This window comes from Manduca sexta, chromosome 18, assembly GCF_014839805.1.
Source record: "Manduca sexta isolate Smith_Timp_Sample1 chromosome 18, JHU_Msex_v1.0, whole genome shotgun sequence".
Classification (NCBI taxonomy): Eukaryota; Metazoa; Arthropoda; class Insecta; order Lepidoptera; family Sphingidae; genus Manduca; species Manduca sexta.
The window spans coordinates 4219108-4246738 of NC_051132.1; the positions used below are offsets into that span (position 1 = coordinate 4219108).

At 32.5% G+C, this 27631-nt stretch overlaps 1 protein-coding gene and 2 non-coding genes across 4 annotated transcripts in view; 1 reads left to right on the forward strand and 2 right to left on the reverse strand.

Moving 5' to 3' along the window:
* Nucleotides 1–27631, reverse strand: part of LOC115442853 (soluble guanylate cyclase 88E) — a 96955-nt gene that overhangs the window by 6581 nt on the left and 62743 nt on the right. For both annotated transcript variants that reach the window (XM_037440183.1, XM_030168045.2), the window contains exons 2-8: nt 19676–19848; nt 8887–9168; nt 8289–8494; nt 7057–7180; nt 6067–6208; nt 1438–1564; nt 1003–1207 (exon numbers count right to left, since the gene is read on the reverse strand). In XM_037440183.1, coding sequence (XP_037296080.1) covers nt 1003–1207; nt 1438–1564; nt 6067–6208; nt 7057–7180; nt 8289–8494; nt 8887–9168; nt 19676–19843 — 1254 coding nt within the window. In that variant the 5' untranslated portion in view covers nt 19844–19848. The remainder of the gene's footprint in view (nt 1–1002; nt 1208–1437; nt 1565–6066; nt 6209–7056; nt 7181–8288; nt 8495–8886; nt 9169–19675; nt 19849–27631) is intronic.
* On the forward strand, nt 10623–10694 carry Trnaa-cgc. Its single transcript has one exon. It is a non-coding gene; the product is annotated as a tRNA-Ala (tRNA).
* On the reverse strand, nt 11964–12037 carry Trnai-aau. The gene has a single exon. It is a non-coding gene; the product is annotated as a tRNA-Ile (tRNA).

Here is a 27631-nt window from a genome sequence, read left to right on the forward strand (position 1 = left end):
AATCATGGAAACAATTCTGTTCTTAGTTCATATATATTACAAGCATAACACCATTACAAACAACTGAACCCTAACACCGAATGATATAATTTTACAAGCATTTGCTAATAACTTACAATTTATCTCATCTGCAACGCTGTGGACACGGATCGCTGTTTGTTTATGGGATTTCGGGTGGGGTCGCTACGATAGCGGAAAATAATAGGCAAAATAAAGCTTTGGAACAACTGCTGACCCCCAACTTATTGCAACAGTACAAATATTAACCACTCAAACGTGATTGAGGTTTAGTTATGGGGTCGTGTTAAAGAAATATAGGTCTTCTAAACATTAAAGTTGGTTTCGGTTTCATAATTTCGGAGTTTACTATTATATTTTATTCTTTATATAATAGTATTTTTTTTTGTTTGTGATTCGAAAGGAAACTTCTATTCTTATATTGAATTGAGACAACAAATCTTTGAGTACTTAACACATTAAAATAGCCAATTAAGTTCCTACTTTCATTTAATTAAGTATTTTAAATGTGTTTATATTCGTAAAAGTAGTTAACAAGTTATTTAAGTTAACTATATAGTTTTTTCACTCGAATTCAGTCCACACCCCTAGCAGCTTTGTCCGGTTTATCTACAGTGTCACGTGCAGTGAAAGTCTCTAAATTAATTTTGAGCACGAACAACGAACGATAATCAAATGAAACTGTGAATTTGTTTCGTGCTAATTCTTTGGATGCAATCGTGATAGTAGCCTATAAGGGCATACAATGCATTTTGCGGTCATTCAATATAGAAAAATTGGAGGAAACTATTAAAGGTTTTGATAATAATTAAAATGTTATATTATTATATTGTTCTATATTTATATAAAATACTTCATAATTTGGCATAACATAAAAAACTTTATCAAGACATAAAACTTAGATGCTCGAAAGTTGAACTAATATTAATATTTCAGAAGTGTAATTGTACTTAAGTTTTATTTGTATAATATTTTCCATCTTACCTCACAAGTGTCGATGGGGTTCTCTCCGTTCCGTAGCCGGTCCGCAACTTGTTTGGGTATCATCTGGTACAACAACTCGTCAGTTCTTTTCATCTCCTCGTCTAACTTCCTCATTGACTCTTCTAGCTTTTTGCTCTTTTGCTGCTCTTGATCTAACGCTAATTTCAATTCCACTGATTGTTGTGTTCCCGCAAGCATCAGGTCACTGTAAAATAACAGGAAATAAAGTAAATATTTTAGGAATAAATAATATGAATAACTATTATTTTGAATTTCTAAATACTCGGTTTATAGTTTGGTGATATTGGTAATTTTTTTTTGTTACTTGTAACTTTGTAATTTAAATTTCAATTCCGACAAATTCCGTTCGAAGAAAGAATATCATTGTAATTTCAACTTATTGTTGTTGTAAATAAAGTGTTATTTGTTGCTCACCGACTAAAGTCATGCATGGACAGGTCGTTGATATAGAGTCCGGTGGAGACGAGAGCCGACAAGTCAGGCATCACGGGCGTGCCGAGATACATCATCATTCGCCAGTTGTCCATATAGATCATTTGTCCTGTAGAACGTATTTTGAACCTTATTGTTTGCGAGTGTGAGTTCATCGACGGGAATTTATTTGCTTTTTAGGGTCTCCTTTATCTTTTCAGTTGATATTATATTAAAAACAATATATATTCATACAGGGCTATGTAGGTATGTTACACATATAAAGTGAGATTGAAGATTATAGATAAAGGAGCAATTTAGTAGAACTAACAAAAACTGCTTCGTCTATTCATAACAGAAACTTGCCAAATAGATGAGTTGAATTTCTTATCGTAATATATATGTACTTATATCTTTTCGTACCTTATATATATTTTCATAAAATACATTGTCATTCTGACCAAATTACCAATCATAAGTAACTGGTTACTGTTTTCAGAAAAGTATGACTGAATTTTTATAACTAATGGAATAGTTATTTATATTTCGAATACCTATTGAAATATTGAATGATACAAAAATATCTATTAATTAGCGTAAAAAAGTAAATAGGTTAAAATATATATGCCACAACTGTTCTTTTTTGACTGCCTTCCAATATAGGCTCTGCAATTTATTTTGGAATCTTTATTAAAAATGCTCTAGATATTTCCATAAAACCACATACCATTTTCTTTATAATACCAGTTTATTCCGCTATACATGTTAAAAACTGCCGATGACTACATATATTTTATTATATACTAAACACAGTGGTAAATTGATTACTTAGGGCTAAATCTAATGTTTTTACATTAAATTTGCATTTTCTACTGTGAGATGTGCAATTTGTGCATTTTTTTTGGTGTAATAAAGGTGTGGATATTGTCTCTAAAATTACATCTATTCTACTAAAGCTACCTTTTAGATGTAATTTTATATTAATCGATCTTCTTTCATGACTGTTACCAATCTTTGCGACAATTCCTGTAAATTAATGGATTGCTTTAAAATAACGTAAAAGAATGAGGCAACGGCATCATATTTACATAATATATTTGATTTGCTTCTCCTCTAGAAAGAATAATAAATATATTTTTTGGAATGAACGAAAACATTTTAATAAAAAGTAGTTTGGATGTTATGCCAAATTCACATTCATTCCCAATTAGAATATTTTCATCAAAGTATTGACAACTCTATTTTTAAGTTCATGCGAATGTAACCTTTGTCCGACTTTGGTAATTAATTAATGCGAGCGACGTCTGAGTGCATGACTTATATTCTTGCTGACTTGCGCTCTGGTTAAAGATATTTTCTGGCGTATTTACTTTAACAGTCGGCAAGTTTTGATTAGTGCTTAAATGCATTTCGCAGAAACATAATCTATATCTATATAACGACAAATTGCGTGGTATGTCATCTTGGTCCTACGCTCAAAAGCTGTCAATATCGCAGGACTTTTTTTTGACAATGTGAGTAGTAAGCTATGCAAATGTTAGGTAACCAATAAAAAAAAAATTGCTGGTTAGTAATTATTTTTCACGACCTTGTTTATGATACATGTTGTAGAGAGGGGACTCCCTAAGCAAACCTTATATTTTGTAGGACAAATATTTTTTCAAGTTATTTGGATAATTATCTCGATAATTAACAAAGGAAAATTCAGTTAGTAATCAATTTTTAAAATTCGTTAAATCAACATATTTTATCCTTGCTACCCCTACTAAGCTACTATTTACCAACATTACTGTAAGGAAAAACTTGGGCGTCTAGTCAAAAGGAAGCTACTCACGAAAAATCAGCTTGAAAGTAATAAACGATGAAAAGTGTACTAGGGATCCTGTACTATTAGAAGTCACGAATCAAGGGCTTAGACTCATAACGGCATGTAATGACACTGGCAAAACGTTTAATCAGAATAATTAACGAATAAGTTTGAATAGGTTCTATTAGATAGACATCTCGAACATTCGATGTTGACCTTCATTCGCACATCCATTTTGACATTCAGTATGTAATCGGGACTCAAATCTCGGATACAAAGCGGGATTAACCCTATTCTAATGAAATGGTGTTGCGGTATTTGCCAACCCTAAATCAATAGTGATGGCAAATAGTGTGTGAACTAAAGTAGGGTGTCCCGCAAAATAGAAAACCGCATTTGATTGTACCGAGGAGACGAATAATTGATTATAATGTATTTTAAACTAATGTATTTTAAACTATTTATATCCATAACGATTTGTTACCATGTAATTATTTCAGCATTTTTAAGGAAGAAATACCAACACACGAACTTCTAACTAAGGTTAGAACTTCTAACTAAGGCTACCCTTAATTCGTTAGTGTAAAAAAATTAAAGAAGCTTTGATTTTACAAAACCAACGTCCAAACGAAGTAGATGAGAATCACATATATATTTTGTCATAAGGCGGGAATCGAATCTGCGATTTAGGCCCTTATTCACAAACGTTACTTCTTTAAATATGGAGTATAAATAATAAGTCTATTTCTTGTGTTGAGATTGTCTAACATTGAGTACTTTACGTCAGATAAACAAAGGTAAAGAAAACTACGAAATTACCGACACTACGCGTTCGGGCGCACTGTGCCTCCTCAAAGTAATGTTTGAGAATACGTTTGAAGTTTCATAGCTGTTCATACCTATTCTACGCACTAAGACTGTCAAAACCAAGTTATTCTACATTTTTTAAGACTTGAAGCCGATGTTTGGTGAGAGATTGTCGGTCACACCACAGTAGACAATTTGGGTTTTGGTATATTTTAATTCGCCATTTTGGTTGTGAATTTAAATTAGATGAAATTACGTTTCTTTTCTTTTAATGAATGCTAAGTTATATTTCTGTTCTGATAAATCGGAATGAATATTTGATCTTTGGCTACACAAAATTTAAATTTATTTTCAAGTAATTAAGATTGTCAGAGTTATTGCGGGGGATGGCGGAATAAATTCGTGTTACCTCACAAAGTATAGAACGGGAATGGTTCATTACCTTCGCCACATTAATTCTGATTTGTTTAATAAAAATAAAATGGAAATGTTTTATTTTGTAATAAATGTGGCGAGTTCATTCAATTAGTATTTGGTCAGGCAATTATGATACTATATTCGTAATTTTATTGCGCCAGTAAGGATGAGCTACAGACTACTATTATTGGGTTTTTTTAAAGACAAGCAGATCATTCAATGCTGTGGTTGTAAGCACTGATGAGTACAATATAACTGAAGATTTATATTTATTTAATACAACTCCTAAACTTCTGTAGCTTCCTTCGAATGACTTATGTTTTTAAGGTGGTACTATTGCGATATCTTAACGGTTACATTCTATTGAGAAACAAAATTGAAGTGATTATTTTTTTAAAACTACGTAGGTATATACTACGTAATATTAAAGAAACTTGTAATTAGCCTTTAATTACCCACAATTGTACTATACATGTGTTAATTTCCGAAAATTACAAAAATAAAATAAGTAAAAAAAGCTAAAAGGGAGGTGAAATCTCACTTTCATGAACTATTATCTCATTCCAGTATGGGGTTGACGCTACAAACTTCTCCAAATTTGTTGTAGAAACGTTTTGCTAAATTTTTACGGGAGGGCGCTTGCCTTAAAACCCTTTGAGAGATCTAATCCCGGGTAAAATAGTATTAGAAAAATCTTTACGGTATCGCTTGGCCTGTCTATACGTATCGGGATAGATCCTTTGTTCGAATCCTATCCTTGTATATACAACGACAAAAATTACAACTTGTATACAACTGTAATATGATTTAGTAGTATTTAATTAGCCATCACCTAATAAAGAGAATATGTAGAAATAGCATTCGTGAGTCGATAATCACTTAATAACGAGTAATACCAAGTTACAGGGATACAAATGCGCGATCAAAATCTATATAAAGGAACGGTTTGAACCACAAGACGCGATTCGTCGCGGCGTCGACATTTTATTTATGAAGTGTAAATAAAAGTTTGATGCATAGTGTGAAAAGTATATAAAAAAATATGTACTTATTAGAACAATCTATGTAGAAGATACTTGTATGTGTTCAATTGCCAGATTGTGCTAATATATATGTAAATTAAATACACCCAACAGTCACACTCATAGAGGAGTTTACTAAAATGAGTCTTATGTCCTTGGTAGTATAAAGTAAGATGCCGTAGTCTACATTATCTTCCTACAACAGTCGAAACATTTTTTTGTAAATCGCGCAAACGAATGCCTCGGTGTGGTAACTAACAAAACCGTGGTCTCTCGATATGTATCCGATTCTGCGCTCGCTGCGCCACGCTGGCTATCATTTTGAAAAACATGGAAAGTATGCAAAATGGATTTCTCCACAGGTCAATAATTCTTCAATTGGATCCAACAGTTTAATAAATTATTATTTATTTATTTAAACTCAAGAAGAAAAGTACATATACAACAGAGATTGAAATATCATACAACACCATCATAGTTATAGTTCTAAAGTGATGTTATATACCTATAGATAGTGGGATATTTAGTTATTGTAATACTGATGCCAAGTAATCTTTTTTAATAACTCGGAGTCCTCACCTTTTAATCTGAGGTTTTTTTCTGTAGTGCCATCAGTCTCGTCCGACAATCTCAGAAGTTCGTTCCTCTTGTCCGGAGCTTTCTCGTGCATTACCGCTTCAACTGTTACCAGTTCAAAGATATTGTTTGTACGGTTCAGGATCTGCAAAGGCAAAGTTGTGCATTCGTTGTAATCTTTAGTATATTAAGTATAGTTTATTTGCGTACCGTTGAGCAAAGAACAAAGTTTGTTCGTATAGGGAGTAACACAAACTTCTTATACAGTGTAATTTTAACATTGCATTAATAAATGAAACCACATATGTACTCGTCTTAATTTAGTTTTGCTCTAGCATTGTACCAGAGATCACCCTTGAAAAATGAATATTTCAACGAATATTCCAGTTTTAAAATTATAATTTTTTGATTGTTTTGTAATTTAGTACAAATATGACGTGTGCGTAAATGATTTTCTGTCTGAAAGTATAATGTTACCGCTGCGAAGAATTCCCTTAGAGCAGTTACTACTGCGTGGCATTAGGGCGCGTAAAATTCAAAATTTAGTTTTGGCTGAAACTTACACTTTTTTTATTTTACGACTGCGATCTGAATAACTTATATTAGTGTTATTTTCAAGAATATATGTATTTAGTTTCATTTAGTAACACAATATCAAAATGATCCTGTAAACAAACTGCTGAATTTAATAGTATTTATTAATGTTACCAGATTAGTTATTACATAACGAAACAATAAGTCAGCTAATAATTTTCAGAATTCGCAACACGATTTGTAAAAAAATTGCGTGCTAATAATTGTATACTTCTTTTTATAAAACCAATCGTACGGATTGTAATCTTTCATTAATTTTCCTTGAATCGGTTGCGTTTGTAGGTTATCTATCAAAGAGCATTGTCAGTGAACTGACTGATGATTTATTTTAAATTCTGATAATTAGGCCTACGATTATGGATGGTCGAAACTAATATATTAGTCCTCTGATATACTTACAGTTTGGAATTTAAAAGCGATAAGAGGTCGCACGAGGTCAAACCAGTTCGTTATTTTCTTTCCGACTAAATCGGGCAAAATAACCATCAATGAATTTCCAATACTCCGCACCACCATGTCTGACCTAAAAATATGAACATTATAAAAACATTGGACTTATGTTAAAATGTATCTCTTAATACGATTATAAGAAGTACTTAAGGAAAATGATTCGGCATATTATGTTTATAAAATAATATTTTACCAACATCATCAACATATTTTATGTAGATAATATTTATGTGTTCAATAAATACGCAAAGCCTGAGCTTTCTATTGTAATAGGTATTTGATTGTATTCTATGATTCACTATATAAATTATGTGCACCTTTACTTTACGCAAGTATATATATTGCATTATTATACTGCTACAAAAAGCAATACAATTAAACCGATCCTGTAGGTAGCCCATAAAAATCGTAGTAAAGTAGTTTATCGAAACTACCATTAAGTATATAAAAATAAGTATTCGACTTAGAAAATAACAATGAAACGACTTCCCGCGGAGTAAGCCATCCATCTATTAGGTAGAGATTAATAGCTTGTGAGCAGTTTTGGTGATGTGAACGAACGAAACAAAGGTAAATAAAGAAAGTGTTTGGCTATTAGATTGAAAAAATAGATTTGGCAGAATATTTATATAATTTCATTAGCATGTATTTTTGTTTGTGTTTATTTTATTTTATTGTATTTGGGTGGCTTACAGCTATCAAAAACAAACAAATATAGGACGAAATAAATACAATAGGTAACCCAATTACGAGCCTCGCATATAGCATTGTTCTTTGTATGTATGGTTTCAGCCATATGTATTTTATTATTATAGAGTTATAAGTGTGTAGAAATTTAATATTTATTGAAAATTGCTAATGTGATGCAGGTAAATGCTATCAACTTGATGCTGGTGCAAAATTGCACTACTTAGAAACTGTTGCTTCTGCAATTCTAGCAACTGTCACTTTTACGGTAACCAGTGTTAGAGTCTAGATTACCCTAACAGTGAATCATTGCATGAATAACATCAAATATTATAATAATTACTTATTCAAAGCAGAGTGCCTCAAATATGGTCAAAGTACGTTCGAAATCATTACAAATCGCGTTAGCATGAGCTGTAGCGCGTTGCATTAGAAAATTAACGTTGTAGTAAACGCCCTTTAAAGGCCTATTAAAAACTGAGACTTACACTCACCCAAAGACAATACAAAAAGGAAATATTTCAAACAAAACCGACGCGCTGATTGGCAGATGTTTCTCTTCCCGCGTCATAGCCAGTGATGCCAACGTGAAAGCACGATTGTCAAATGTCAATTGAAATGTCACGTGGACTGTGTCAAATAACAATTCCTCCCTTAGTAACTCTATTCGCATTTCTTTGTGGTAAAAATGGCGGGCTACCTGAAAAAAATATGTGGTAAGTGGTAAACGTGACAGGGTATCGATAAAATCGATCTAAGAGATTTTTAGGCCGACACACGTCACTTGTGCTAAACAGACAAATCGTGGTAGTATTTGGAAACGAAGACGAGTCTTTTGACAGATATTCAAAAACGAATATTGCTAATAATAATTGAGTAGTATTGTATCTAGCAATAAACGATTCAACTAAGTAAAGTCCAATACCAAACTTCTAATATTGTTCAATGAGTTCAAACTAAAACCATAATGGGTTTACTCACCGTTCAATATTATGTCGTAGAATACAAATTACAATATTATATTCCAGGCTTTGCCGAAACAAATAACTTTGTGTAAAAATTTGCATTAATTTTATCTAAGTGCTTACTCACCTCTCTTATTTGTCCCATTGCATAATAAACGAAACCTCTGCGCTTCGACCTATAATGCAGCGTCAGACCTTGTCTAGTCTCGTTTTCGCAGATAAAACTGGGCGCTCTCATTCTTGGGTAACTGAATTTTAAATATTCATGTAAATTGTCGAGTCCGTTGAGAAAATCTCTCATGTGTCGTCCCAACACTGATAGCACTCTGTCGTATCCATATTGTGACACGAATCCGACGAAATAAACCCCCATCTGGTCCATGAACTCGCGCTCTGTTATGCCAAGTACCTATAAAGAACATTTTAGATTAGGGTAAACCCGGGTATGATGGCCGTACGAAGAAATGTATAAATAAATCATATTTCCAGTCATCAATGGAACCCATTTATTGTTAGTTCACTTTGTGCAGTGCGTAAACGCGTCATTTCGTTCGAATTCAGGTGAAATAAAACAAAAAGCAAAGAAAATTGAACTATATACAATCTATAAGTAGAGATTAATATTTGGATGACGTTTGCGTAAAATACTTTTGTGCTAAGTCATGATTAAATAAATATATTTTGAGACTTAAGTGGACAGTTTAAGAACTAAATTTCAACGTTTACTCAGTATGGCGCCTGGATTATTTATACTTTTTACAAATAATATGTTCTCTTCCACCCTGGATAATAAGGAGAGATGGCCATACCTGATCAGATGATATGGAAATCTAGAATGAGCGTAAAAAAATATAAATGGTTTTCTTTATTAGACTTATGCTTAAACGGCTCTATTCTCCGAAATCTTACGTAAAGCGAGAGTTTGTTATTACGACTCATATAATGAGTAAGATTCTTAGAGCTTAGTATGATATTTATGAAGCTTATTAAATTTTTAAAGTATTCAGAAATAATCTAAAGGAAAATAGGTGTTAAATAATAGATATAAAAGCTGACCATTTCTCCTTGTTACTATAGTCTTCTCTCCCGGGCACATCCGGGAGAGTTGGGCAATAGTAACTTTAAAACAATAATAAATTATGGGGCTCATTCTGCTATAATCGCTCTTATTCTTAATTTCTGATATGGTAATGTTGAAAATTATACATTAAAGTGTTATTTTTGTTAATTAATAATAATAGTTCAATTTCATTGCCCTCCAGAAAAGCAATAGCCATCAACCCTCGACTTACCTGTAGTCTGTAAATATTTCGAGAAGAAAGAGTACTTTGCGGCATGTTTTCTAATTGAACACGAAATAGTTTGTTATGTAATTTAAATTAATTTATGATATTTGTCTGTACGGACATTTTAACATTTTTGAGAAACAATCCCACCTTATACCAAGTACCTACACCACAATAGTGTACAAAAAGTAAGTAAACACCTTGAACTACAGAATCGCCAAGTTAGCGATAAAAAGTCACGCAAGTGTGAGTGACAGCGACGACGCTCTACGTGGCCGATAGTAATCAATTACCTCTTTCTAATGGCTATATGTGGCATTCACTGTTGAATCGTGAGTTTAGTATATCTTTCTCTTGACATTAATTTATTGTAGAGCTAATTGAAGATAATATCAATTGATTTCTCTGCTTCGAGATATTAACACTGACATAATTTTTTATGAAAAACTGAGCTATTTAGCAAAATATTCTCTTTGTGAAAGTATCTATAATTATATTTTCAGGTAAACGCATATTCTGTCTACCTTTATTGTTTAGGAAATAAAAAACAGTACATAATTCCGTTTCATTCTGTACAGGGGGTGTAACTCAGTGGTAGAGTGTCTGCTTCGCATGCTGAAAGTCCTGGGTTCAAATCCCAGCACCTCCAAAAACAATTGCAGCCATTTGCTGTTTTGTTCTTTGTATTACATTAATATTGTATAATACAGGATAAAATTATTTATAATATGTGAATCCTGGATATAACCCTACTTATTATCTCTAGGCTACTTTTAATCCAAGTCCGTTAACCGGTTTCGGCGTTTACTTCCAACAAATATCCAAACATTTTCACAATGTTTCGGATTTAGAATATAAATAAGATTAAGAGGCTATGTTTATTCGCTGACAATATACATTTTCGCATGCGTTTTTTTTTAAAGCCGCAAATTTATATTGTATGTAAATAAACAGTTCCGAGTGCATCGCGTCCCCTACGCGTTTTAGTAGCATTTGAAACGCATCATCAGATAGTTTTATAGTACCGTGTAATGAAGATATTAAAACCAAAGGTCCACTGAATTTGTTTTATTTTATCATGCATATTGTGTAAGTGTAGAATAGAGTGGCGAAAGGTGAAATTTTCAAAAGGTAACTCGTTGTAAAAAAAAATGACTTAGTTAACACGTCGCGGCCACTAAAACCTAAGACCAGAAACCAAAAACTAAGACAAACCTAAATAAACCTAAAAGGGAAGCCGGTAGGAGTCGGATTGCATAGACGATTCGCCACTGGAATATGGGTAGAAAAATGTTATATTGAATATTATATATATGGGCACTGCCAAGATTATTTTGAGGGAGATGCATCTGCATCTATACACTATAGTAGGTCCTACATAACATAATTAAATTTATATATTTATCGCGCGGGTATTTGTATATTAGTCAACCATAATAAAACCTCTCTGTCAGATAGTTTCCATTGTCGTTCAGTTATTTTTATTGTGATTTGTTCCGGACAGGGGTGCACGTGCACCCCTTTGCACTAGCCTTCCAGCGCCCATGACAATACATCAAGTAATATAATTTATTATATGCGTTGATGGTCTTGAACTGGATAGTACCCATGCTGTTACGTATCTAGTATATAATTTACAATCATGAGTTCACAATGAGCTGCCTAACAAGCACCATGCTCCGGCGAAGTACGTGACTATTGAAAGCGTTCATGGTTCACATAATATGGAGCATAATATATTACAATATATAGGCTCCTTCAAATTATCCGCGCGGCTATATGCGGCGGTAGCGCGACAAGTTAAATTCGTAAAAAACAACTCACACGACTGTTAATATGGTGACACAGATCTTTTTGAAAAAGAGACGGTGTCCGCACGTAGGTGAACAGAGTATAAAAGTGTGAAAAAAATGTTAAATGGCCCATGAGGGGATCGAACCCGCGACCTTCGCGTTATTAGCACGACGCTCTAACCAACTGAGCTAATGGGCCAGTGTACACTTTATTGAAATTTGTGATGTGCTTCAATATCAATGTACGTCAATAATGGAGACAAAAAAGTTTTTAAAATAAAGATGGAAATAATGTGACCATCAGCTGCTGTTACAAATAAATTATCGCACCATAAAATGTTCTTTTATTTTTTAACCTAAAACCTTTCTTGCTTCGTCCTACGGGTAGAGGGGTGTTTAAAAGGTAAGTAAATCTCTAATTTTCTTTTAATATTTGGTATATAGTAATATATCTGGCTTTTTGATCGGTAAATTATTAAATAAGTCAAATAATTTTAAATTATCTTCAGTGCCCATAAAGGCCCACAATAACAAAAGTTATATTTTCACGATTGGATTTCCAACCATAAATGATCAGTTTAGGAAATTATGGATGGGGTGTTTGAGCCCCTAGTAAACGTAATATACGTGAAAATGGACACAAAATGATTAAATCCATGATTTTAATTTAAAATGGATTTAATGGATCATGACAAGGTTAATCATGATAACATTAATCTACGAATCAGAACATTACTAACTTCACTTAGGGTCAAAATAGATTGCATCGAAGATTCGGTGACCCTAACCGATATACCCTTTTCAAGGTTGTGGGGGCAATATATCCTTTTAGAGATAATGTGCTCTTAATTGAACTTTGATTTTCTCAATGCGTGTAGCGGTCAACAAAAATACTAAGATTGAAAATATTTCATAAGCTCCTTGTACCTTATCTTTCCATTCATTTGTCCTTACTTTGTTTTTATTTCTTTGTATGACGAGACGAGCTTGCCGTTCGCCTGATGGTAAGCTATACTACCGCCCATAAACAGTAGAAACACCATGCAACACCACAAATTATAAAGTATTGTTTGGTATTCCACTGCACTCACCATCCTAAGACATGAGATGTTAAATCTTATTATATCCAGAAGTTACACTGACTACAATTTCCTTTAAACCGGAACACAACAGTGAATATACACTGCTGCTTGACGGCAGAAATAGACATTGCGGTGGCACCCAGGCGGACTCTTACATATGAGAGACCTACCACCAGTAAACAACTTAAACCAACACCTTATTAATGTATACCTAAGTAAATAAAGAAATAAATCATTGTTGTTAGTATTTGATTTCTATAAACTGATATCTTTTTATGTTTAGTTATACTCTGAATACAGTAGACAGTTAGTATAGGAGCTCATAATACTAATGATAATTTTCTAGTTCTTATTACTTATATCTAACTGCAATATGCAATTGAATGTTGCGTGCCCTCTGTCTCTAGAGGTCTCTTGTCGTTTGTCAACCTTCTGGCGTTTATAATTTACTTAATAGTTTGTATTGTTGATAACTATATTTACTATAATACTTGATTATAAATATATAATACTATACTTTATTATAATGTATTTGATGTCCCTGTTTTTGTCAGGTTTACGTATTTGGGCTGTTATTTTATTAGTTTCATTATAAGTACAATAACTTAGTTGCCGTTTCGAGAATTTTAGTGTTTTCCAAAGTATTGGTTCAAAATTGTGTATTGGTTGTAAATACTTATGACTTATTATCTATGATAAGATGAATTGGGTCTCAATATTTTTAAAAAGTAATCAAATATAGGTTGAAATAATTCTACAAACAAATCGACTATTACAGTCTAACTCAATGTTCATATTAGTCGATAAATTTCTAGTTATAAACATAAAATTAGTCTTATCATATAGTTAATTCGATTTATTGACAAATGCTCCATATGTACATTCTACTTTTTTTTTCATCATTTTATGTGCTAATGACTTCTTATCAAGGGTGTTATTACATCACTACGTAATCATAATATACTATATTAGATTGAGCTTTGGTATCGGATAATACTTGAATATCTTGTTGCAAATATTAATAGAAGATTCCCAAGGTGCCCAGTTAGCTAAGAAAGACTTAACGAGTAAATTATTCCATTTCCATCCATACAAATTTTCCACAAACATTTGGACAAACTCTACGTAGCTTACCGTATGTGTTCAAGTAAGTATACCAACCTTAGTCGAATATTGACTAGATATTTTACATAGGTTATATTGTAACTTAGACAATAATTGGACGTAGATACGCAAAAAGGATCCAACTCACAGTATAGTCGAAAATGAGCCGAGTATGCCAAATGAATTCTAGTTTATAAGCTCTATATTTTCCATTAGTAAAAACATCTTAGTCAAAATATGTTAATTTGAACTTTTTATTACCAAATATTAAAAATAGAATATCAATGAGCAAAAATACGATTTAAACTTCAATCTTCACTATCTCAAAAGTGTAATTTTGTGGGCTGCGTGTCTACGTCCAATTAATTTACCTGCTAAATCATCTAAACATTTTGTGTAAATCTGTCCTTTCAACCCTATCTCCTTCCAAGTCAATTCACCAATGTTTGTCCAAACATCTGTCGTGTGTGGGCGAGCCTATTGAAGGTGTTTTATGATCCCGTCATAAATTTCACGCAATAATCAAGTCGCCGGGGTGCACTTAAGGAACATTAAACTCCGATCGTTTAACGCTTTGGCACCCCGCTGTGAGGCTAATGAAAGTGATTATAGAAGCTAAAGGTGTGATATATATTTATTTTTATGTGAAGTTACGTTTGTTATAAGCACAAATATAACACAAGGTAAGAAGTATTCATTTTTTGATTATTTGAAACGTTGTTGAAGTAGAAATTGATGAATTGGTTTTTAAGTTAACGATGAACTACTCTGATTTTTATAGCAGGTTTTGAAAATCAAAACACATTCATTCTCCCGAATTATCTGAATGTCAGGAAAACGTATTGCCCTATATATTATAGGAATCAAGTCAATCAAGATCATACGTAGAATACTAAATAATGCCACCATTACAAAATTAAGGACGTGTCGATAATAGATTATTTAAAAATAGGTATGCAGTTAAAATAAACGTAAAATTATATAAATTAATGACAATAGAGATGGCTTTCCCGCCAACATAATTAATGCTAATAAAGTTTACTTATCAGTGGTGAAAGGTGAAATGTTTCGACAGGGAACCCTTCACAACATATACATAGGTACCAAAAATAAGCATAAATGCGGTTTGCAAATCGTTCTAATTATAATTAAATTTTACGAGGCATCATCTACCTAATATCCATATCAATCCGTCCAATAGTTTCGATTACGACGTCTTTAAAAAGACTGTACCAGACCGCTTCACTTCTCAGCTTTATAGTTAGTGTACATTTGACTTTGTGTCACATTTTCCGATAGAAATATCCTTTGCGAAACTCCGAGAAGTAATGAAATGCGAAATTACAGCTACAAACGGTCTATTACAGCTCAGATATATTTAATTTAATTATTGGACGCAATCGTCTCTCTACCTACCCTTTTAGAACTCCTATAACGTCGCAAAATGATAGTATAATTGGGTAATATTAAAATTCAAACAACGAAAACGTAACCAAACTCCCGCTGAATCTTCATCTTAAACTAATATTGTAGTAAAATATATCAGATCGAATCAAACTTTGTTCCATAAAATATCATTTACTAGAAGAATGAATTGTTTTCAGTATAAGATCGTACGCCAAGATTGAAAACATTTCTAGAGCTCTCACGTGCGAGTCAACGAACTTTACTCCGGTCGTCAAACACCGCGCATATTAAACGTGTTCAAACTGAAATTGGCAATAGTTGAGAACAATATTCGATGATGGTTATAAATAATGTATCAAAGGAACAAACTATATCAGGTTCTTGGGTTATTTTATATTTTTTTATTGCCTACTGTAGTCTTTGCGAAGTTAAATTTGTTGAGATGTGGCTTTTATGCATTCTTTTATGTCATTACGTTTCCGACAAATATTTTAAAGATCAGCGAAGTTTATTATTTAAGTCACCGCGTCTTTTTTCGTTAGTTCAAAACAAAAATACTTTCTTATATTAATAAAATTATCGTTTTCAATATTCAGAGATTTATACTCAGGTAACAATACTTTGCAATCCAATTTAATACTATATCATGTAAATGTGTTTAAGTATAAATCCTACTTAAAGCAGAATGGAAATAATCCTTCATTTGTTAAGTAGATTATCTGTATCAATGTCCGAATTTAGCAATAAAAAGAATTACACATTCAATCCAGACTGCAAACCCTTGTATTTTCATTTTGATACAAAATCCTTAACGACAAACCAATAAACAAACGTCTAAACACATTTTTACGATCGTATTATCTGCACGCTGTATTACAAACCGGGCAGATAAAATCAATATTCAGAATAATCCAAAACCGTATCTATTGTATATTTTAATTTTACTATCTTACAGTGGCGACGTGTCCATACAATCCGATTCCTACCGGCTTCCCTTTTAGGTTCGTTTGTCAAGTTAGTATTACGTACTTTTTTGTTCTCTTGTAATTTGTATACCAGTGGCGAAAGGTCCATGTAACCCGATTCCTGCCAGCTTTTTTTGTAATATATGTAAGCAAACTATTAAAATAAATTATAATTAGTACTTATATTTTATGCCCGCTTCTCTTTCGGAAATTATTTTTATATTATTATAAATCAGAAAGTTGTGAAAATGTTCGAATGTCTGTTAGAAGTAAATATAGAAACAGTTGAACGGATTTGGATGGAATTTGGCACACGGATAGGTCATGTCCTCGATTAATACATAGGTTAGGCACACAGTCAGCGTGGCGGATTAAGAGCTAAAGCCTTTTCGTAGTAGGGGGGCTCGTGCCCAGTAGTTGTACAGTATATAATACAGGATTATAGAATTAGTATTATAATTTATCTTCGTTATGAAACTTTCTTTCTTTACACTTTAATATAAGTATATATATGAACAAATACATGTAAACAAATAATCATCCTTCGATGGCAAGGCTCAAGACCCAAGTCACTGGTGGTTATAGATTCAAAGCAAGGTATCTGCACACAATACGTGCCATGTCCAATATTACTGCTGGGATGGCTGGGGTGGTTGGTGCAGCAAGGTGTAAATGTCCGTGTGCTAGTGGAATGTTCTTCATGTAGTATTATCAACTTTGACTTGTTTATTTTGGCCAATTGTCTTCGTAATTTTTGTGTGTAGATTATTATTATTATTTCCCCTACGTTTCGAAGACTGAAGCCTTCATGGGCACAGAGTGGCGCGTCCGCCAAAAATTATAATATAAAAAAGCGCGTTAAAATCCATAAAGTAGTTTTATTTCAATGGGTAGATTATTTTTAGCACAGATGTAAACTCATTCAGTTGTCAATCATTTATCAGTCGTAAACAGTAGTCACAGAATTTTGACAACGATATATTCGTAGGTCTAAAATTGTATACTGTATATTCTCTCCTACAACTCTCAGATTTGAAATTGAGACACACAATCATTGGATTAAACGGTTAGTTATAATAAACGTGTCATCGAGTCGACATCAAAGCGGCCTATTTATAAAACTGAATAAATCATTACATTAAATACGCGATCGTTACTCATCGCTTCGATATGGTTACCTATATTTAGTAGAGATTCTTTATGACGTCTATCTTCAATAGCAGCTGTTGAAGTTTTAATACTTACATATTTAGTCGTTGACCGGGATAAAACCAGGTTAAATCAATTAAGAACAATGAAATTCTTATTAGTGAAAGGATTTTATCATTACTTCTATCTCATAATAAATATTTTAGTAAGTAAAAACATTTGGAAGTTTCGCACTTATTTAAGATCTCGATGCAATTTTTAAAATCAAATTCATTGGATATCTAATGAATTAGGGACAGAGTTATAAGTATTTGATTTTAAAAATTGCATCGAGATCTTTAATAAGGGCGAAACTTTCAAATATAGTATAAACATTTTGAGAGAAAGGTAATAATTGCAATACTGAAGTTGTAAAATCTAATAATATCAACGATATTAAAATATAAATGTAGAAAATAATAAATTTCTGTATTTTTTATAATGTCTCATATACAAAGATAGATATAGAAAGTTATCTGTTACTCCGTTTGTTTAGTAATAAATAGTAGTAAAGTTCTAGGGAGAACTTTAATTAAATTTAACGCGGCGGTGGCTAATGTTTCAAGTTATTTCTGATTAACTAGCACTCAGTGACAGTGAGGGTCCAGATTCCGTGGAGACACATAAATTAATGAATAAAAGTGGTATAAATTTTATATATAGACATAACACTATCCCGTATTAACAACACGGATTACTTTGTGTAAAAATAGTGCGGTAACCGTATTTTTAGGAGCTATCTACTCAAAATTCATAAAATATATAGAAAAAAATATTCAAACATCTTATTTTTACAATATGTTATCTTAACTTTGATGATTTTTTTTTATAATATGGATGTTCTCAATTATTTCAGAAGTAAAAATGCCGCTAAAATTGTTGATTTTGTGCATTGTCTAAAGTACACATCGTATTAATTTGCACCAAAACTATTAAGGTGATAATAAAATAAGGAATATTTAGGTAGTTTAGAATTTTCAAAAACATCTAAAATTCGTTTTTTAAGAAATTGCATATTCCAACCGTTACCCGTGCGCCATAAATGTGTGAAAGAAATGCTCAAAGCCGATTGCTCGGGGGAAGGTCTTATTGTAACCAAAATCTGTACTTTAATGTACATATTTTTTGAATATAGGGTAAGAATTTCCTTTTTCCATAGACGTAATAATTCAAGGAAAACGCGCCCCCTAAATTTCAATGGTGGGAAAATGACAAATGATTCGCGTGTAGTTTGTAACCGTATCCAAATGGCAGGGGGCGAGTTTGTTCCGTATTTCTTCTCCAGCTTTATTTTCCTCTTTATAAGTTGGTATTGGGACATTCGTTGTTAAACGTGTTAAGTACCTAAATTACATAAAACTAAACTCCTGTTTTTTATAATTCCTCAGAAGCTATAACGAATAGTTTATTCCTAATAGACAATGGAGTGAAACGTACTTGTGATTCATAAAATTAAAGTATTGTTTTGTGCGATTGTTTAACGTGATTAATAGTTTAGCCATTCAAAAGATGATAAGTAAACAGCAGGTACGTCACACATAACTGTAGTATAGTACCAGTGATAGATTACCCAGTGTATTCCGGATCGTATGTCCGGCTTTCGACAAAAAATATCTCTGATTGCTTTTGCAACCAATTTGTACCAACAAGGTGGATGTTACATAGTGATGTAGTCTCAGCTTACTAAAGTGACATCACTATGTGGCGTCCTTCCGGCCACTGTCACTTCCGCACACTTTACGTCCCGATAGCGTCGGCCTGGTCATGTCTGATTATAATTATGTTTGTAGTTTTAATTAATAAATCTATTGTCATAATCGACAGTGTCATTATTCAGAATAATACAGAACCACAATACAGTGGATTTAAAAAAAAATGTCCTCACATCAGACCCAAATGTTGCGCATTAAATTTCCAGAAAGTTTGCTTTATTTGCTGCTTCTAATTTTAAATATGCTATCCCTATGACGCGGTTTATACAAGCTATGCATAAATCCACCACTGCAGTACAGCCCTCCCTTGTTCTTAAAAATAAGTAAATAATTGACATAAAACTTTCCCCTTAACTAATTAAGGTACGTTTTTTATTACCTCTTGCGCCTTCTTCGCAAGTCGCGTGATGAGGTTTTCCGGGTACACCTGATGTACGGAGAAAGACGGTTGTTCTACACCGGCCTGCCGCCTGATATCCTCCCATCGTTCTTCTCCATACGTCTGGCGGATGTACTCAGCCATGTTCTCCAGGAGTAGGCCGTACATCGTGCCTGATGGAGAAAAAACAAAACATTTAAAAATTGGTTGTAATAGAGTTCAACTGCAATTTTAGTACACCTTTAATTTAATGGTCGCGCGTAGTTAGGGCGCCTAGTTTGTGGACTAGTTTTATAATTAATTTTCATAATGCATTTTCCGATATTTTTTTATCTTTTGGAAATAAAATAAATTACAATAATATATACAGTTAAATGCCCTATTATCTGTGTATGTATAATTTACGTATAGTTGTTACTACCAATATTACTTATTGCGGTTAACGACAAAGAAAATACTTTGGTGTGAGATTATAATCAACAATTATTACGTAGAAGGGGGACCAATACAATTCAAAATAATAGATACAACATTTATCGAAAATAAAGCTTCATTACTTATAAATTAATCACTTGTTTTAACACAATTCCGAATCTAAAATTAAACCTTACGATTTATATGAACCTACCTCGTTATTAGACAAAAATAGCGCGACGACTTTCTATAATTAATTTTTCACCTGTAAAATTGTCCTCGGGTTTAAAATTTAAGAAGCTATAAATATTAATGCCTAATATTGTTTAATAATAAATCACTCTGCTACTACTATATATAAATTTTCTTTGCTTAATTTGTTATTAAATTTTGGACGAAGTTGTGAATAGTGTATTACGATCTAAAATATTAAACACAAAGGGTAGCGTTAGACAGAACAAGATAGAACAAATAATTTTCTGAAGTATTAACTATTCATTAAAATGTATGCTGTTATATACTATTTTCATATTACAACTTTTTTGTTGGATACCTGCCTACGGTGACTCGTTGAGCAGTATCCCCAATTTATTTTGGTTTAAAACTCCATAATAACTTAGACGCGAATTAGGCTTTCTAAATGAAATACAGCGTAGAATTTGTAACTCAAAATTCTTTGATAGCGTTTTACATACATATCAAATGTATTTTTTAAACCATTGTTTAAATAAAATAATAAAAATAAACGCGCTGCGTATTCATTTTAAATTATTAACCAAACTTAGTTCAAAGACATTGTTTCAGCACCGAATAATTCGCAGATCCATCTATATTTCATATAATAACATAAATTTACATAAATTCTTCACCAACATATCCAAACACCAGACAATCAACATATCCCATGTTAACAGAGTAATCATCAAGGCCTCCAAACGATGCCATACAAATGACACTTGGACAGCGATGATCGATGTCGTATAATTGCAGTTCTAACTGCTAACGAGGCGTCGGCCCGTCGATATTATCTGATTGAATTTTTACGTCAATCGATCCGAATTAGGTTAACGGGCGCCATTGTTTGCCTGCCACATTATTTGCGACTTCCGCTCTTAACTTTTTATTATCGTCTATTTTCTATGATTGTTTTAATTTCTTTCCAATTCATGATTATAATTAGGTATATTGTCAATTGAAATGAATAGGTGTAAGGGGTCAATGAAAATTAAACTAAACAAAATTTTTTCCAACACTTTTTTCTTTCTTCTCTTTCTATGTATGTCCACTTGAAAGCTGGATAAGCTTGTAAAGTCGTTTTTCTACATCTTTTGTACACGGTCCAAGTATGATATCACTACATACACCTAAAACATCATTTTCTATTAAACTCTTTAGAATTACTTTTCACATTCATCAAACCGGTTTACTTGTCCCTTATCAAATACAGAATCTTCGCTTTCGCCATCAATTTCATTATGCATTGTGCCAACTCTATCTCTCGATTCTCGTGATTGATGTACTGACATCTGATATGAATGTACGTAATGCGAGTTTATAATACTCTGAGAAATATTATTATTAATGAATCATAGATTCCTGCGACTGTTATAAAAAAAATATTTGTTAGACAACATGAAATCGTTATAAACAGTCTTTGAAAACTAATCTTTGAAAAAAAAAATATCATGATGCGTCATAATATGCAAGTACACATTCAGAATACAGTCAGCAAAACAAAAATAGCAACAATTTTAAAAACATCTCCGTCACGGTCATTTCCTATCATGTTGGTTACCAACCGGACCACAATAGTATTATCAGTGCGTGGTACATTGGCCACGTCTAATATTAGCTACACAATGCCACATTGTGCTGCTTACCATACAGGGTGTAACCAAACTGTCCGTCACCTATTATGGCGCTCGTAAAATTTTATTCACCATTTTTCGCTTTTCGTTTATGGCTTGATCCTAGATATAATGAGAATGTTTGTTGTTAAAAGGGCTCAATTATATCAGTTGAGTCATTTATAACCGGGCGTGGTTGTCATTAGTGGCTTTATTATCCGGAAGACATAAGATAAGTAGACGAAGTAATAACGGAGCGAGGTAAAAAGCAGCAAGCGAGTTTAAGCTTTAGTCGGTAAATGTTTGGGCGTTGAGTATATTGTATCATTAGACATTATCTAGAAATGTAATGGAATAATAATAATCATTGTTACCTCCACACATTTTGCGGCCGCAACCAATTAATAGAAAGCGATTACACAACCCATGTCAATCATGAGGAAAACATACCTAATCTTCATTCAACATAGATCTACAATCGAAATTTTAAACACTTTTCTATTCTACAAAATCATCACGCACCATTCCCTTTTTGAGACAATAGCGAAAGTTGTGCGGAATAACAAACAGGGAGTCGAGGTCGTAGCTAAAAATAAATCCACCGTGTATTATTGCAATAACTATTATGATTTGACCATCAATTTTGGCGGGTAAACAGAGGGCAACCTTCGTAATTGTCTTTTGGTTGTATGTTACGCGACTCACATTTATAAGGGGTTCCTAATTGACAACTATGAGTTGGGTGATAGTGTCTTGTCCGGTTAACCTTGTCATGTCTTTTGGACAGCCTTCGTATTTGCACTGTTTACGCACATACGCGTTAATAAGATTAGTTGTATTTCAGCTAAGTATATAAGTAACAATTGCGAGGAAATGATTTTAATGCCAGAAAAACATCACGTTAAGACCGATATTTATAATGACATTTTATATTGTTATATATATTACATGCAATGATTCTTCTCCATAATTTACAACATGTGCATTTATTTCGTGTAGTAGCTGTAACATTAAGTATATGAAGATATTAAGTGTTGGAAAAAAAACTAAATAAATTAAACTCATTGCGCACATTCCTGTGGATTCAGCTTGCGGTAATTCCAGATAATTATTTAATAACCTTGAAAAAGAGTTTATTCCTACCATTAAAGGCAACGCAATATGATATTTCTGGTATTATGGATGTTTATGAGCGCTGTATTTACTTACCAAGTGACCAACTCACTCGTTAGTCCCGTCTGTTGTAAAAAGATCTCAAGTGTACAAAGGTTAAATATTTTCATCCACAAATCAATATTGTCTCTTAAGCTAAAGGCCCATTGCATAATTTAATTTAAAAGAAACTTCAGATTTTATTTTTGTCTGTCTCTAGACTAATTCTGTTTTACAAACTAAATTAATGCAGTAACCGAGTAATTAATTAATACAATGGTTTTTACGCGGGTGGTTTTCGCCAAATTGGAGGCATTACCTGAACTTTATTGGTAATTGACTGTTCAAGAAGCTATGAAGGCATTTCGTACGCGATGTAAATGAGGGGAAGGGAGGTTCTACAGATAATTACTACCCATTTGAAGAGAAACAAAATACAGTCGAGACTTTAGGTTTAGTTTTAATTGTAACCATTTTTCCTTTAGTTGAAACTATAAAAAAATCGTATACGTCCTAACTGAAATAATCAAAACAATTAATAATAAAGGTATCAATTACTATCAAATTAATACTTTATTGTATTGCAAAAGTTTATTGCCGTAACCCAATTATTACGATAGGTCTCGTCATAGCTACACTTAGGGCTGATTTTTTAAACGTCAAATAAAAGTTATCAAATAAATTATAATATGACAGAATATAAAAATGAGACAAATTAACAAATTTTTGCATGCATTTTTAATTAGTCCTTGTTGTACTTTATCTTACGAATAATTTTTATCAGATGGCTAAAAAATTGCCCAAAATTAACGCCTAATTAATATAATTAGACGTTAGTGCAACCATAGCTTCAGAATGTCTCAAAAATCAACGTCAAACTGTCACGAAATATATATTATAAAGAAAAATAACGTTGCTATGTGTGGTTTGTAAGAAATACAATATATTTCTAATCTTCTTGATGGGCCTTTGACAGTTTTGTCAATAATGCCGACGTTGTGACGGGAATGTGACATGACTCTAATAGTTGACTTGAGAATAACTTTATTGTTTAGGATGTGTAACATCGCCTTTGGGATTCAATACTTGGGTAACATCTTATTCCCTTTTTCCTTTATTAAATATAATGAGAGAAATCCATTACTGTAATTTGGGAATATAATGGCACAATATGTGAAAAGCTACTGTAAAAAGGTAATATATTTATAAAAACTTTATCTGCGCAATAGGACCTAAGTAAAATATTACTAAAATGTCATTACCGAAAGAGATAACAACAATTAGCATTGCCAAATTATTGGTGTTAACAATCGTAGCGATGATACCTACATGTATCTTTAAATTCCGTCATGCCAGACACAATTTTGGACCTTATAAAGTGGGAACTATATCGCCCTCACATCTCCTACTGTAGTTTCTATGCCAAGACCGACTGCGGCACACATTATGTTATAATACCGAGCGGTGAAGCCTGGCGAGTATCTAGAAGCAATAATTTATCTTTGATCCGGACCAAAATTAATCAAATAGAAAGATAGGAAGGAATTGGAAATTCTTCACTTCCCTTCACTTCATAGCACATTGGCCTGCGAAAAAAGAAATTATGAACTAAGAAGTATATTTAAACTTGAACACAGCGACCTTTGCAACTAGATAAATCAGATTTAAAACACAATGGATAAAATTGATTGATAATTTAAATCAGTGTAGTCTAATATAATGTTAACCAAAGATGGACGTTACGTCTCTTGACGTTCGTCAGGACGTTATACCCGCCTTCATCCAAGTTTCGTTCATTCATTCGCGATCCAGGGTTAACCAGTAAAGATCTAATAAGTTAGTTAGGTCGTCTCTAGATCGCCACTTGGCGGAGGAGTAGCTATGATGAGTTTTCTACTGTGTCTACTGTGGTTGCTGACTAGTTAGGTATATAATATAAGTACTCTTTAAACTTACTTTTTAATACAGACCGTTTGAGCTACCCAATTCGATTGAATTTACAATCCATTTGAACTCAATACTTAAAGGTTGAGACGATGAATTTCCAAATCTAAAATCGTAGCCTAAGAAATTCAATTTAAAGCTGAGTTTTATGATTCATTCTATCTCCAATTGTGAATGGTACGAATTTAGCAACAGTCTTCAAGTATAATCGATGCTTCTTCACTTGAGTACAACGTATGGTATTGTATCCATTGTGTGGACTGATATTTATCGCGTTCTTTGTTTTCAACATCTAAACATTAATTATAAAAATAACTCAGTGCTCCATTTACCCTCCCTTTTGTGATAGTATGAAGCAGATGTAGCGCACACAGTTCATACTATGTGTGAATAGATGGTAATATATTTTGAGGTTATATATAGGTCCCTTATTTATTCCTTTCCATCCATTTTGTTGAAGCTCAAAATTTATTATTTTAAAACTATAGTTTTCCTGAATATTTGTTAGTTAAAAAAAGAGCATGGTAACAAGTTTTGTTATCATACTCAGTCCTTCCAACTACTATGGATACGTTAGACATTACACCATTATTAAGAACATGTAAATTTCTAGTAACCACGCACTCCTTTTTCTGTTCTGTTATAAATAAGGTAATACTGTTATTAAATATCATAACATACGATGTATTCTTGGATTTTAACAATATAATTAAATTATAATTATTATGTTTTAATTATAATTGAATTATTATAAAGCACACAAAGAAATTCTGAAAATAGATGTCGCTCTTTTATGAGAATGAATAAATGTGCCCTATTAGCATTTCTTTTATTTTTCTCAGTGTTGCCGTAGGAAAACAGAATATTCTTACAAAGCTTTGAAGAATAATGGTCTTGACGAAAAAGAATTTAATCGAGTCAATGAATTTTAAGAGGCAATAAATTGTATTGAGTTAACGTTTTATAATAATACAACAAAGAATATGTTACTCCAAGATAAATCGATGGATGTTGACGGCCTGTATATGACACCCTTGATACGAGACGGCTTTGTATTCCAGATTTAGGCAATCTGAGCACTAATTATAACTTTAATCGTCACTTTGGGAAATTTCTAGCTATAATTTGGAACTTTACAAGTGTTGTTGAATAAGTTTATGTACAATGTACAAAAATTTCAATTTAAACCCATTATATAAAATGAGCAAGGATAAGGATTAATCTTCGCAAAGATATTATATAAATATAGGATAGGTATTTTATGAGTGCTTTCAGTGTTAGAAAACTAATTATTTTTATAATAAAATACGATGGATTGTAATTCGCACCATATGGTCATCCTTTGAAGGAAAATGTAATCAGCAGCACGATAAACGTGAGCCGTGGAGCAACATTATGCTTACGCAACGCAAACGCGTAAAACTTACCGATTTGTACGGATTTACCTATCTTAAGGGATAGCAATTAGGTTGACATTCAATAAAACATATATTTTTTAAATACATGAAAAATTGTATCATATTTCTCTTTGGGTTGGCTCTTAACTAATTTAAACGGAAATTCAGTAAAAATATTACTGAGACCACAAAGTTACCGAAATAATGAAGGCCACACCGTGACCTCTGCCTACCTAGCTGAAAATAAAATATTATGATAATATTTGCTTACTTTCTGATTGCTCTCTTAGTCTACATACAAATAGTTACTTGCAAAAATTCTTTTGCCTTTATTTTAGGCGTTTAAAGCGGGATCTCAACTTTTAGTTGAAACTTCTGGGTGAAGACATAAAATTCTCTCTTTACTATAAATCGACCACAGAGGAAAGGTTAAATTAAATAAAATATACTGAATTAGTTTACATACTTTGAACGAGACCTTTATTTACTTTAGTTAATGTAACTATTTTAATATTTAAATAGAACTTGACCTTATCTCCGGACTTTTAAGTTGTAAATTGAAAATATATTCGATTATATTTATTTATGGCAGAAAATTGTCGGCGCTTTCGTCGCTTAAGTAAGTACTTACTTTGGGTTCAATGTAAAGGTTTCCTTTATGTAAGTAGCTGATGTAAATTGAAAGGGTTTTGGAAAATCTCCTTGAATATTCTTGTGGCTTTAAGGGTTTTTAAAAAATGTATTTCATTTTAGGATAAATATATAATTATGACTTTAAAAACCTTTTTCGACTTTATAGGTTTTTAAAGTACTTATTCGGTTTATAGATAAATTTACAGTTGCAAATTTTAAAGACGTTAGTTGGATAGAAAATGTTCTTCGCGGTGTTTTTAGTTATATTGGGCAATTGGTAAACGATTTTTCTGTGTAAACTTTACCATCGTCGTTTGCTGTAGCTACGTTTGGCAATACGAAAAACACTATTCTATAGTAATACTTGATCCTTTATCTAGTATCTATCTATCCACTTACCACACGAAATATAAATAGAAATATTTACACTTTCTGTAAGGAAATAAACCTCGATGAACGAATGCTGTGCACTGTAAAGCATAGGCGAAATTGGCTTTAAGTAAATCGCATCTATACCAGTGGCAAAGGGTCGATATATCCCGATTCCTACCGGCGTCCCTTTACATAGA